Source organism: Amaranthus tricolor, chromosome 14 (genome assembly GCF_026212465.1).
Source record: "Amaranthus tricolor cultivar Red isolate AtriRed21 chromosome 14, ASM2621246v1, whole genome shotgun sequence".
In the NCBI taxonomy this organism is placed as follows: Eukaryota; Viridiplantae; Streptophyta; class Magnoliopsida; order Caryophyllales; family Amaranthaceae; genus Amaranthus; species Amaranthus tricolor.
This window is the reverse complement of record NC_080060.1, coordinates 21,045,250-21,060,364: the sequence shown is the minus strand read 5'-3', so window position 1 is coordinate 21,060,364 and position 15,115 is coordinate 21,045,250. Positions and strand designations below refer to the sequence as shown.

At 32.8% G+C, this 15,115-nt stretch overlaps 1 protein-coding gene across 1 annotated transcript; it reads left to right on the top strand.

The window, feature by feature from the left end:
* Positions 1–7,167: 7,167 nt before the first annotated feature.
* On the top strand, positions 7,168–9,560 carry LOC130799141 (uncharacterized). The gene is made up of 3 exons (XM_057662227.1): positions 7,168–7,868; positions 7,961–8,143; positions 8,246–9,560. Exons 1-3 carry the CDS (start codon positions 7,508–7,510, stop codon positions 8,275–8,277), a joined length of 576 nt encoding a protein of 191 aa, XP_057518210.1. The 5' UTR covers positions 7,168–7,507; the 3' UTR covers positions 8,278–9,560.
* The last annotated feature ends 5,555 nt before the right edge of the window (positions 9,561–15,115 follow it).

The window sequence follows — 15,115 nt, the reverse complement described above, 5'->3', positions numbered from 1 at the left end:
TATACAATTTGGTATATATTATTGTGTTGATGTGGTTAGAATTTAAAAACCTAGTCATATGCTGGAAATTACGTGCTAAGTTATGATTTTATGTGTTTTTAAGCTTTATTCGGACTTTCGCACATAAAGTAGGTAAAACTTGGTGTGTTTTGCACGAAACTTTGCACACAACACTATTTGGTATATTTATGGGTTTGTAAGCTTTTTTTGCACTTTCGCGCATAAAATATCTCAAACTTGCTTTGTTTTGCACGAAAACAATTCAAATAACACCATTTCGTATATGTTATTGTGTTGAAGTGGTTAGAATTTAAAATTATAATTGTATGCTAGAAATTACGTGCTAAGTTGCGATTTTAAGGGTTTTAAAGCTTTTTTAGCACTTTTGAGCATAAAGTATCTCAAACTTGGATTGTTTTGCACAAACTTGGCACACAATACTATTTGGTATATATTTGTGTTGAAGTGGTTAGATTTTAAAAACGTAGTAATATGCTAGAAATGACGTGCTAAGTTGCGATTTTAAGGGCTTTTAAAGCTTTTTTGGAACTTTCGCGCAAAACGTATTTCAAACTTGGTTTGTTTATGACGAAACATCAGCACAAAACACTATTTGGTATATACTATTGTGTTGAAGTGGTTGGAAGTGAAAATTATAGTCATATGCTAGAATTTACGTGCTAAGCTGCGATTTTTTGGGTTTTTAAGCTTTTTTGTTACTTTCGTACATAAAGTATCTCAAACTTGGTTTGTTTTGTACGAAGCTTGGCAGAAGACACTATTTCGTATATATTATTGTGTTGAAGTGGTTAGAATTGAAAATCATAGTCATATGCTAGAAATTACATTCGAACTTGCGATTTTAAGGGTTTTTAAGCTTTTTTCTGATTTTCGCGCATAAAGTAGGTCAAACTTGGTGTGTTATGCACGAAAATTGGCACACAACACTATTTGGTATATATTATTTTTTTGAAGTGGTTAGAATTGAAAATCATAGACATATGCTAGAAATTACGTGCGAAGTTGCGATTTCATGGGTTTTTAAGCTTTTTTGGTACGTTCGCGCATAAAGTATCTCAAACTTGGTTTGTTATGCACAAAACTTGGCACACATCACTATTTCGTATATATTATTAAGTACAAGTGGTTAGAATTTAAATTTATAGTTATATGCTAGAAATTACATGGTAAGTTACGATTTTAAGGGTTTTTTAAGCTTTTTTGGCACTTTCGCGCATAACGTATCTTAAACTTGAATTGTTTTGCACCAAACTTGGCACACAACACTATTTGGTATATACTATATTGTTGAAGTGCTTATAATTAAAAATCAAAGTCATATGCTAGAAATTACGTGCTAAGCTGCGATTTTGTGGGTTTTTAAGCTTTTTTGGCACTTTCGCGCATAAAGTATCTAAAACTTAGTTTGTTTTGCATGAAACTAGGCACACAACACAATTTGGTATATATTATAGTTTTGAAGTGGTTAGAATTTAAAAACATAATAATATGCTAGAAATTACGTGCTAACTTGCGATTTTAAGGGTTTTTTAAGCTTTTTTGGCTCTTTCGCGCATAACGTATCTCAAACTTGGTTTGTTTTGCACGAAACTTGGCACACAACACTATTTGGTATATACTATTTTGTTGAAGTGGTTATAATTTTAAATCAAAGTCATATGCTAGAAATTACGTGCTAAGTTGCGATTTAAAGGGTTTTTAAACTTTTTTGGTACTTTCGTGCATAAAGTGTCTCAAACTTGGTTTGTTTTGCACGAAACTTGGCACACATCACTATTTTGTATATATTATTGTGTTTAAGTGGTTTGTATTGAAAATCATATTCATATGCTAGAAATTACGTGCTAAGTTGCGATTTTAAATGTTTTTATGCTTTTTTGGCACTTTCGCGCTTAAACTATCTCATACACTGTTTGTTTTGCACGAAACATAGCACAATATACAATTTGGTATATATTATTGTGTTGATGTAGTTAGAATTAAAAAAACCTTGTCATATGCTAGAAATTACGTGCTAAATTACGATTTTATGTGTTTTTAAGCTTTTTTCGGTCTTTCGCACATAAAGTAGGTCAAACTTGGTGTGTTTTGCACGAAACTTGGCACACAACACTATTTGGTATATTTATTGTGTTGAACTGGTTCAAATTGAAAATCATTGTCATATACTAGAAATTACGTTCTAAGTTGCCATTTTATGGGTTTGTAAGCTTTTTTTTGCACGTTCGCGCATAAAATATCTCAAACTTGCTTTTTTTTTGCACGAAACATGGCAAATAACACCATTTCGTATATGTTATTGAGTTGAAGTGGTTAGAATTTAAAATTATAATTAAATCCTAGAAATTACCTGCTAAGTTTCAATTTTAAGGGTTTTAAAACTTTTTTAGCACTTTCGAGCATAAAGTATTTCAAACTTGAATTGTTTACCACAAACTTGGCACACAATACTATCTGGTATATATTATTGTATTGAAGTGATTAGATTTTAAAAACGTAGTAATATGCTAGAAATGATGTGCTAAGTTGCGATTTTAAGGGTTTTTAAAGCTTTTCTAGGACTTTCGCGCAAAAAGTATTTCAAACTTGGTTTGTGTATTACGAAACTTGGCACACAACACTATTTGGTATATACTATTGTGTTGAAGTGGTTAGAAGTGAAAATCATAGTCATATGCTAGAATTTACGTGCTAAGTTGCGATTTTATGTGTATTTAAGTTTTTTTCTGATTTTTGCACATAAAGTAGGTCAAACTTGGTGTGTTTTGCACGAAACTTGGCACACAACACTATTTGGTATATGTTATTGTTTTGAAGATGTTAGAATTGAAAATCATAGTCATATGCTAGAAATTACGTGCTAAGTTGCGATTTCATGGGTTTTTTAGCTTTTTTGGTACTTTCGCGCATAAAGTATCTCAAACTTAGTTTGTTTTGCATGAAAGTTGGCACACATCAAAATTTCGTATATATTATTGAGTTGAAGTGGTTAGAATATAAAATTATATTTATATGCTTTTTTGGCACTTTCGCGCATAACGTATCTCAAACTTGTTTTGTTTTGCACGAAACTTGGCACACAACACTATTTGGTATATATTATAGTGTTGAAGTTGTTCGAATTAAAAAACCTAGTCATATGCTATAAATTACGTGCTAAGTTATGATTTTAAGGGTTTTTTTTAAGCTTTTTTGGCACTTTCGCGCATAAAGTATCTCAAACATGGTTTGTTTTGAACGAAACATGGTACACAACACTATTTGGTATATATTATAGTGTCAAAGTGGTTAGAATTTAAAATCCTAGTCATATGCTAGAAATTACGTGCTAAGTTGCGATTTTAAGGGTTTTTAAAGCTTTTTTGGCACTTTTGCGCATAAAGTATTTGAAACTTGTTTTGTTTTGCAAGAAACTTGGCACACATCACTATTTGGTATATATTATAGTGTTGAAGTGGTTAGAATTTAAAAACCTAGTCATATGCTAGAAATTACGTTCTAAGTTAGATTTTAAGGGTTTTTTAAAGCTTTTTTGGCACTTTTGCGCATAAAGTATCTCAAACATGGTTTATTTTGAACGAAACATGCTACACAACACTATTTGGTATATATTATAGTGTCAAAGTGGTTAGAATATAAAAACCTAGTCATATGCTGGAAATTACTTGCTAAGTTGCGATTTTAAGAGCTTTTAAGCTTTTTTGGCACTTTCGTGCATAAAGTATCTCAAACTTGTTTTGTTTTGCACGAAACTTGGCACACATCACTATTTGGTATATATTATAGTGTTGAAGTGGTTCGAATTTAAAAACCTAGTCATATGCTGGAAATTACGTGCTATGTTATGATTTTAAGGGTTTTTTGTAAGCTTTTTTGGCACTTTCGCGCATAAAGTATCTCAAACATGGTTTGTTTAGAACGAAACATGGTACACAACACTATTTTGTATATATTATAATGTCAAAGTGGTTAGAATTTAAAAACCTAGTCATATGCTAGAAATTACGTGCTAAGTTGCGATTTTAAAGGTTTTTAAAGCTTTTTTGGTACTTTCGCGCATAAAGTATTTCAAAGTTGTTTTGTTTTGCACGAAACTTAGCACACATCACTATTTGGTATATATTATAGTGTTGAAGTGGTTAGAATTTAAAAACCTAGTCATATGATAGAAATTACGTGCTAAGTTATGATTTTAAGGGTTTTTTAAGCTTTTTTGTCACTTTCGCGCATAAAGTTTCTCAAACATGGTTTGTTTTGAACGAAACATGGCACACAACACTGTTTGGTATATATTATAGTGTCAAAGTTGTTAGAATATAAAAATCTAGTCATATGCTAGAAATTACGTGCTAAGTAGCGATTTTAAGGGTTTTTAAAATTTTTTTGGCACTTTCGCGCATAAAGTATCTCAAACTTGTTTTGTTTTGCACGAAACTTGGCACACATCACTATTTGGTATATATTATAATGTTGAAGTGGTTCGAATTTAAAAACCTAGTCATATGCTAGCAATTACGTGCTAAGTTATGATTTTAAGGGTTTTTTTAAGCTTTTTTGGCACTTTCGCGCATAAAGTATCTCAAACATGGTTTGTTTTGAACGAAACATGGTACACTACACTATTTGGTATATATTATAGTGTCAAAGTGGTTAGAATGTAAAAACCTTTTCATATGCTAGAAATTACGTGCTAAGTTGCGATTTTAAGGGTTTTTAAAAGTTTTTTGGCACTTTCGCGCATAAAGTATCTCAAACTTTGTTTTGTTTTGCACGAAACTTGGCACACAATACTATTTGGTATGTATTATTGTGTTGAAGTGGTTTGTATTGAAAATCATAGTCTTATGCTAGAAATTACGTGCTAAGTTTCGATTTTAAGGGTTTTTTAACTTTTTTGGCACTTTCGCGCAAAAACTATCTCAAACACTGTTTGGTATATATTATTTGGCACAATATACTATTTGGTATATATTATTGTGTTGATTTGGTTAGAATTTAAAAAGCTAGTCATATGCTAGAAATTACGTGCTAAGTTATGATTTTATGTGTTTTTAAGCTTTTTTCGGACTTTCGCACATAAAGTAGGTCAAACTTGGTGTGTTTTGCACGAAACTTGGCACACAACACTATTTGGTATACATTGTTGTTTTGAAGTGGTTAGAATTGAAAATCATAGTCATATGCTAGAAATTATCTCATACTTGGTTTCATGGGTTTTTAAGCTTTTTTGGTACTTTCACGCATAAATTATCTCATACTTGGTTTGTTTTGCACGAAACTTGGCACACATCACTATTTCGTATATATTATTGAGTTGAAGTGGTTAGAATTTCAATTTATAGTTATATGCCAGAAATTACATGCTGAGTTACGATTTTAAGGGTTTTTTAAGCTTTTTTGGCACTTTCGTGCATAACGTATTTTAAACTTGGTTTGTTTTGCACGAAATTTGGAACACAACACTATTTGGTATATTCTATTTTGTCGAAGTGGTTATAATTGAAAATCAAAGTCGTATGCTAGAAATTACGTGCTAAGCTTTCGATTTTATGGGTTTGTAACTTTTTTTACACTTTCGCGCATAAAGTATTTAAAACTTGGTTTCTTTTACACGAAACTCGGCACACAACACTATTTCGTATATATTATAGTGTTGAAGTGGTTAGAATTATAAAACCTAGTCATATGCTAGAAATTACGTGCTAAGTTGCGATTTTAAGGGTTTTTTAACCTTTTGTTGGCACTTTCGCACATAAAGTATATCAAACTTGGTTTGTTTTCCACGAAACTTGGCACACAACACTATTAGGTATGTAATATATTGTTGAAGTGGTTAGAATTAAAAAATCTAGTCATATGCAAGAAATTACGTGCTAAGTTAAGATTTTAAGGGTTTTTAAAGCTTTTTTGGCACTTTCGCGCATAAAGTATCTCAAACATGGTATGTTTAGAACGAAACTTGGCACACAACAGTATTTGGTATATATTATACTGTCAAAGTTGTTAGAATTTAAAAACCTAGTCATATGCTAGAAATTACTTGCTAAGTTGCGATTTTAAAGGTTTTTAAAGCTTTTTTGGCACTTTCGCGCATAAAGTATTTCAAAGTTGTTTTGTTTTGCACGAAACTTGGCACACATCACTATTTGGTATATATTATAGTGTTGAAGTGGTTAGAATTTAAAAACCTAGTCATATGATAGAAATTACGTGCTAAGTTATGATTTTAAGGGTTTTTTTAAGCTTTTTTGGCACTTTCGCGCATAAAGTATCTCAAACATGGTTTGTTTTGAACGAAACATGGTACACTACACTATTTGGTATATATTATAGTGTCAAAGTGGTTAGAATGTAAAAACCTATTCATATGCTAGAAATTACGTGCTAAGTTGCGATTTTAAGGGTTTTTAAAAGTTTTTTGGCACTTTCGCGCATAAAGTATCTCAAACTTTGTTTTGTTTTGCACGAAACTTGGCACACAATACTATTTGGTATGTATTATTGTGTTGAAGTGGTTTGTATTGAAAATCATAGTCTTATGCTAGAAATTACGTGCTAAGTTTCGATTGTAAGGGTTTTTTAACTTTTTGGCACTTTCGCGCAAAAACTATCTCAAACACTGTTTGGTATATATTATTTGGCACAATATACTATTTGGTATATATTATTGTGTTGATTTGGTTAGAATTTAAAAAGCTAGTCATATGCTAGAAATTACGTGCTAAGTTATGATTTTATGTGTTTTTAAGCTTTTTTGGGATTTTCGCACATAAAGTAGGTCAAACTTGGTGTGTTTTGCACGAAACTTGGCACACAACACTATTTGGTATTTATTATTATTTTGAAGTGGTTAGAATTGAAAATCATAGTCATATGTAGGCATGGCCACGGGGCGGGTTACCCGGAACCGAACCGGTCCCAAACCTCTTGGAACCGGATCCGGAACCGGAACCGTTTGCGACAGGTTTCGAACCGCCCCGAACCGCGAAACCGTGAAACCGCCGGAAAAAAGTTGCCGGAACCGTGAAACCGCCGGAAAAAACCGTCGTGAACCGGGTAAAAAAACCCGTGGTTTGGAACCAGAACCGGTCCAACGATTCCATGGAACCGGTTCTGGAACCGGAACCGGAACCGGTCCGGTTGAACCGGCTCAACGGTTCCGTGGAACCGGAACCGGGACCGGTCCGGTTGAACCGGCCCACCGGTTCCATGGAACCGGTTCGCCAAAACTAGCTGTTTGTTACCGTTTTATAGCCGTTGCACTTTACTCTATATATACTCATCACTTTCAATCATTTTCATTCACAACTCATCTCTTCTCCTACTCTCTCTACTTACTCTCTCTACTTAATTCTTTAATTACGCAATTATTCTCTTAATTACATAATTAGTCTTCTAATTATTTCTTAATTTAGTTAGTTACATAATTAATTATTTATTTATTTCTTAATTCTATATTTCTATTATTACTTCAATATTATCAATCATGTCTTCATTTTTGAAAAAAGCCACAAAAAAAGTTACTAAAGTGGCAAAATCATTAGGAGGTTCCAGTTCCTCTAAAAGAAAGGGCACTTCTACTCCGTCGGTATCAACAACACCCTCCATTAGTAATTATAATTATGAACATAATTATCCGGAAGGGTACGATCCGGAGTTACATAATTATGCAGAAGAAGTGGAAAGAGATATACAAATTGATGAAGAAGAAGAACAAGAAGAGGAACCAACGACCCCAATTGGGATACATATATCTCGACAGTCATCAACAAGATCACATGAAGAACAAGGAGAACAACAACAACAAAGACAAGCTCGTGGTAAACGAGTCAATTTCCAAACTATCGGTTAGTTTTATAATATTATTCTTCAAATTAATTAAACTTTAAATTATTTATTTATTTAATTATAGTTTTATAATTTTAAATTATTTATTTAGATGAAGATGAACCAGTAAGACAACCTTTTCCGGCAATGCCACCTCCTAGTAGTAGAGCTGTTTCACATGTGTGGTCGTATTTCACAAAAGAACCAACCGAGAATCCAGATATTTTCTTATGCACTTGTCAAATTTGTGAAAGTCAAGGAGTAAAGCCCTTAGTTTCATACAGTTTCACCAGAGGTAAATACTTTTTAAGTTTTTTATACATACATAATACATTCATACATTATATATTCATATTTTATAAACATTTATTTATTGTATTTTGTGAATACGTGTTAGGTGGTGGAACGGGATCTTTTAACAAACATTAGGCAAAGAAGCATGGAATCACAAAAGAAACTCATGCAGCAAGCGGCAGCGGGACCACAAGTGGAAGCCGATAGACACAATGGGACATTCCCAACACAGGTATGCCTTTTAGATATAATCGTAATGACATGATTGATGAATTTTCTAGGTATGTAATTTGTGATGAATTGCCTTTTAACCACGGTGAAAGTAGGGCATACGAGCGTCTCACTAGACAACAATTGCAACCACAATATAGAGCAATCCCTAGGAGCACTCTTAAAAGACGCACAATTAAATTATACGAATCAATGCGCTACGAATTAGTTGAAATGTTTAAATCGTTTAATGGTAGGGTTAGCATAACAACTGACATTTGGTCTGCTCCCCCACATTTAGAATCTTATATGTGTGTAACAGCACACTGGATAGATCGAAATTGGATTATTCAAAAAAGAATAATTGCTTTTGAGACAATGCCAGAAAGACATACCGGTGAAAACATAAAATATAGATTAGTAGAGATATGTAGAGAATGGAACTTATTAGATAAAATATTTTGTTGTTCAACTGATAATGCAACCGCAAACATTAAATGTATAGAACTTTTGTTTAACGAACCTGCCTTTAGTTTAATCCTTGGGGGTAGCTTATTACACATACGTTGTTGTGCGCATATAGTTAACTTATCTTGTCAAGTAGGCATAAAACAATTAAGTGAATTATTAGAACCAATTAGGGATATAGTGAAATGGCTTAGGATCGGAAAGATAAAAAGAAGATATAAACAATTATGTGACCAATACCAACTTAAAAAAGTGTATTGGTCATTAGATACTCCTACACGTTGGGGCTCAACCAACGATTTATTAAGAAAGGCGATTGCTTATCGCCCAGTAATAACACAACTATATAGTGAGTGTACAGATAGTTTCATAGCTGATGAAACTTGGGAATTAGCAATAGGTGTACATAACATATTAGAAGCGTATGACCACGCGACTAAGATTTTTTCTTATGTTTATGAACCGAACGTTCACTTAGTAATAAGTGAATGTATTACTATTTTTTATCATCTACTTAAACATACACATGAAGATACTAACCCACAATTAAGGCCGATTCTTGCAGATATGATGGAAAAATGGAAATCATATTTTACCGATTTTCCTTATATTTATGGAATCGCAACCATTTTGGACCCACGTTTTAAAACTGAGGTCCTAACTAAAGTAATAGGATTTTATTATCAATCGTTAGATCGCCCGTCTTCTGATGTACAATATTATGTAGGAACATGTAAAAAATATTTAGTTGAACTCTATGATTTTTACGCTAGTGTATATAACCCGAAACGCGATATGTCTAGGCGTGCTAGCGTTTCGGCTCGTCCCACTTTCTATAATTCAGTAATAGCTAACATAATGACTCAAGATGATAGTTTTGTAGGATCTTCTTCTTCCTCGACCACATATTTAGAACTAGATAGTTATCTTAAACACCACTTTGAAATAGACCCAAGTGTCTATAATATTTTGGAGTGGTGGAAAGAAAAATCTGTTAAATTTCCCATTTTATCGAGAATTGCAAAGGATATCCTTGCAATTCCCGCGTCAACTATTGCGTCGGAGTCTGCTTTTAGTGCAGGTAGAAGAGTTTTGGACGAAAAGCGATCTCGTCTTGCTCCACATAGTATTCAAATATGTGTTTGCAAGAAAGATTGGGATCAAGCGGAGATTCGAACACAAGGACTAAGGAACGATGATGATCAAGACGACGATGATGATCCATAGATGATGATGGATACAACTTCATCATCGTCAGGAGGAGAGTCAGCGGAAGCATCTAATCAACCACATGATGATGACGAAGACGAATAGGATCAATCCGACAAGCGACAACGATGAATCAACACTCAACAACTATAAATAAAAGGTATGACAAAGAACTACGTGGGCTTTGATTCCTTCGGGATACGTAGGCAGCTTAGTATTCATTTGGGTACTAGGTTCAAGTCCATTTTCTCCCTCTTTTTTTATTAATCATCTTTATCGACATTATCATTGATTCGTTTCTTATTAATTTATTTTTTTCCATTCTTTTTAGTAAATATTTCAATAACGATGACAACTTGACATGCAATGAATTTCGCTAATAATCAAGTAATCATCAAAGGTACGTCCGCAATATTATAGTATTTTTTTATTATACAAAAATTTAAAGAAAAAATTAAAATGGAACCGATGGTCCGACCCGCCCGTCCCGTGAGTTGGAACCGCCGGAACCGCCTCATGAACCGCCAAGGAACCGTTTGGAACCGCCCGGAACTGGAACCGGAACCGGAACCGTTCGCAACAGGTTCCAAATGGAACCGGAACAGGGTGGAACCGGAACCGGATGGAACCGGAACGGAACCGGCCCAACCCGGACCGTGGCCATGCCTAGTCATATGCTAGAAATTACGTGCTAAGTTGCGATTTCATGGTTTTTAAGCTTTTTTGGTACTTTCACGCATAAAGTATCTCATACTTGGTTTGTTTTGCACGAAACTTGGCACACATCACTATTTCGTATATATTATTGAGTTGAAGTGATTAGAATTTCAATTTATAGTTATATGCCAGAAATTACATGCTGAGTTACGATTTTAAGGGTTTTTTAAGCTTTTTTGGCACTTTCGTGCATAACGTATTTTAAACTTGGTTTGTTTTGCACGAAATTTGGAACACAACACTATTTGGTATATACTATTTTGTCGAAGTGGTTATAATTGAAAATCAAAGTCGTATGCTAGAAATTACGTGCTAAGCTTTCGATTTTATGGGTTTTTAAACTTTTTTTACAATTTCGCGCATAAAGTATTTAAAACTTGGTTTCTTTTACACGAAACTCGGCACACAACACTATTTCGTATATATTATAGTGTTGAAGTGGTTAGAATTATAAAACCTAGTCATATGCTAGAAATTACGTGCTAAGTTGCGATTTTAAGGGTTTTTTAACCTTTTGTTGGCACTTTCGCACATAAAGTATATCAAACTTGGTTTGTTTTCCACGAAACTTGGCACACAACACTATTAGGTATGTAATATATTGTTGAAGTGGTTAGAATTAAAAAATCTAGTCATATGCAAGAAATTACGTCCTAAGTTAAGATTTTAAGGGTTTTTAAAGCTTTTTTGGCACTTTCGCGCATAAAGTATCTCAAACTTGGTTTGTTTTGCGTGAAACTTGGCACAATACACTATTTTGTATATAATGATGTGTTGAAGTGGTTAGAATTTATAAATCTAGTCATATAGTAGAAATTACGTTCTAAGTTACGATTTTATTTGTTTTTAAACTTTTTTCGGACTTTCGCTCAAAAAGTAGGTCAAACTTGGTGTGTTTTGCACGAAATTTGGCACACATCACTATTTCGTATATATTATTGAGTTGAAGTGGTTAGAATTTAAAATTATACTTATATGCTAGAAATTACATGCTATGTTGCGATTTTAAGGTTTTTTTAAGCTTTTTTGGCACTTTCGCGCATAACGTATCTCAAACTTGGTTTGTTTTGCATGAAACTTGGCACACAACACTATTTGGTATATACTATTGTGTTGAAGTGGTTATAAATGAAAATTAAAGTCATAGGCTAGAAATTACGTGCTAAGCTGCGATTTTTTGGGTTTTTATGCTTTTTTGGCACTTTTGCGCATAAAGTATCTCAAACTTAGTTATTTTTGCACGAAACTTGGCACACAACACTATTTGGTATATATTATAGTGTTAAAGTGGTTAGAATTTAAAAACCTAATCATATGCTAGAAATTACGTGCTAAGTTGCGATTTTAAGGGTTTTTTAAGCTTTTTTGGCACTTTCGCGCATAAAGTATCTCGAACACTATTTGTTTTCCACGAAAATTGGCACAATTTAATATTTGGTATATATTATTGTGTTGATATGGTTAGAATTTAAAAACCTAGTCATATGCTAGAAAATACGTGCTAAGTTACGATTTTATGTGTTTTTAAACTTTTTTCGGACTTTCGCACAGGAAGTAGGTCAAACTTGGTGTGTATTGCACTAAACTTGGCACACAACACTATTTGGTATATTTATTGTGTTGTAGTGGTTAAAATTGAAAATCATTGTCATATACTAGAAATTACGTGCTAAGTTGCCATTTTATAGGTTTGTAAGCTTTTTTTTGCATTTTCACGCATAAAATATCTCAAACTTGCTTTGTTTTGCACGAAACATGGCAAATAACACCATTTCGTACGTGTTATTGAGTTGAAGTGGTTAGAATTTAAAATTATAATTATATGCTAGAAATTACGTGCTAAGTTGCTATTTTAAGGGTTTTTTAAGCTTTTTTAGCACTTTCGAGCATAAAGTATCTCAAACTTGGATTGTTTTGCACAAACTTGGCACACAATACTATTTGGTATATATTATTATGTTGAAGTGGTTAGATTTTAAAAACGTAGTAATATGCTAGAAATAACGTGCTAAGTTGCGATTTTAAGGGTTTTTAAAGCTTTTTTGGCACTTTAGCGCAAAAGGTATTCCAAACTTGGTTTGTTTATTACGACACTTCAGCACACAACACTGTTTGCTATAAACTATTGTGTTGAAGTGGTTAGAAGTGAAAATCATAGTCATATGCTAGAATTTACATGCTAAGCTGTGATTTTTTGGGTTTTTAAGCATTTTTGTCACTTTCGCGCATAAACTATGTCAAACTTGGTTTGTTTTGTACGAAACTTGCCAGAAGGCACTATTTGGTATATAATATTGTGTATAAGTGGTTAGAATTGAAAATCATAGTCATATGTTAGAAATTACGTGCCAAGTTGCGATTTTAAGAGTTTTAAAGCTTTTTTGGCACTTCCGCGCATAAAGTATCTCAAACTTGGTTTGTTTTGCACGAAACTTGGCACACATCACTATTTGGTATATATTATTGTGTTGAAGAGATTAGAAATGAAACTCGTAGTCATATGTTAGAAATTACATGCTAAGTTGCGATTTTATGTGTTTTTAAGCTTCTTTCTGATTTTCGCGCATAGAGTAGGTCAAACTTGGTTTGTTTTGTACGAAACTTGGCACACAACACTATTTGGTATATGTTATTGTTTTGAAGTGGTTAGAATTCAAAATCATAATCATATGCTAGAAATTACGTGCTAAGTTGTGATTTCATAGGTTTTTAAGCTTTTTTGGTACTTTCACACATAAAGTATCTCATACTTGGTTTGTTTTGCACGAAACTTGGCACACATCACTATTTCGTATATATTATTAAGTTGAAGTGGTTATAACTTCAATTTATAGTTATATGCTAGAAATTACATGCTGAGTTACGATTTTAAGGGTTTTTAAAGCTTTTTTGGGACTTTCGCGCCTAACGTATCTTAAACTTGGTTTGTTTTGCACGAAACATGGCACACAACACTATTTGGTATATACTATTTTGTCGAAGTGGTTATAATTGAAAATGAAGGTCATATGCTAGAAATTACGTGCTAAGCTTTCAATTTTTTGGGTTTTTAAGCTTTTTTTGCACTTTCGCGCATAAAGTATTTAAAACTTGATTTGTTTTACACGAAACTCGGAACACAACACTATTTCGTATATATTATAGTGTTGAAGTGGTTAGAATTTTAAAACCTAGTCATATGCTAGAAATTACGTGCTAAGTTGCGATTTTAAGGGTTTTTTAACCTTTTGTTGGCACTTTCGTACAAAAAGTATATCAAACTTGGTTTTTTTGCACGAAACTTGGCACACAACACTATTTGGTATATAATATAGTGTTGAAGTGGTTAGAATTTAAAACATAGTCATATGCTAGAAATTACGTGCTAAGTTGAGATTTTAAGGGTTTTCAAAGTTATTTTGGCACTTTCGCGCATAAAGTATCTCAAACTTGATTTGTCTTGCACGAAACTTGGCATACAACACTATTTGGTATATATTATTGTGTTGAAGTGATTTGAATTGAAAATCGAAGTCATATGCTAGAAATTACTTGCTATGTTGCGATTTTATGGGTTTTAAAGCTTTTTTGGAACTTTCGTGCATAAAGTATCTCAAACTTGGTTTGTTTTGCACGAAACTTGGCACACATCACTATTAAGTCTATATTATTGAGTTGAAGTTTTTAGAATTTAAATTTATAGTTATATGCTAGAAATTACATGCTATGTTGCGATTTTAAGGGTTTATTAAGCTTTTTTGGCACTTTCGCGCATAACGTATCTCAAACTTGGTTTGTTTTGCACGAAACTTGGCACACAACACTATTTGGTATATATTATAGTGTTAAAGTGGTTAGCATTTAAAAACCTAATCATACGCTAGAAATTACGTGCTAAGTTGCGATTTTAAGGGTTTTTTAAGCTTTTTTGGCAATTTCGAGCACAAAGTATCTCAAACATGGTTTGTTTTGAACGAGACATGGTACACAACACTATTTGGTATATATTATAGTGTCAAAGTGGTTATAATTTAAAAACATAGTCATATGCTTGAAATTACGTGCTAAGTTGCGATTTTAAGGGTTTTTAAAGCTTTTTTGGCACTTTCGCGCATAAAGTATCTCAAACTTGTTTTGTTTTGAACGAAACATGGTACACAACACTATTTGGTATATATTATAGTGTGAAAGTGGTTAGAATTTATAAACATAGTCATATGCTTGAAATTACGTGCTAAGTTGCAATTTTAAGGGTTTTTAAAGCTTTTTTGGCACTTTCGCGCATAAAGTATCTCAAACTTGTTTTGTTATGCACAAAACTTGGCACACATCACTATTTCGTATATATTATTGAGTTGAAGTGGTTAGAATTTAAATTTATAGTTATATG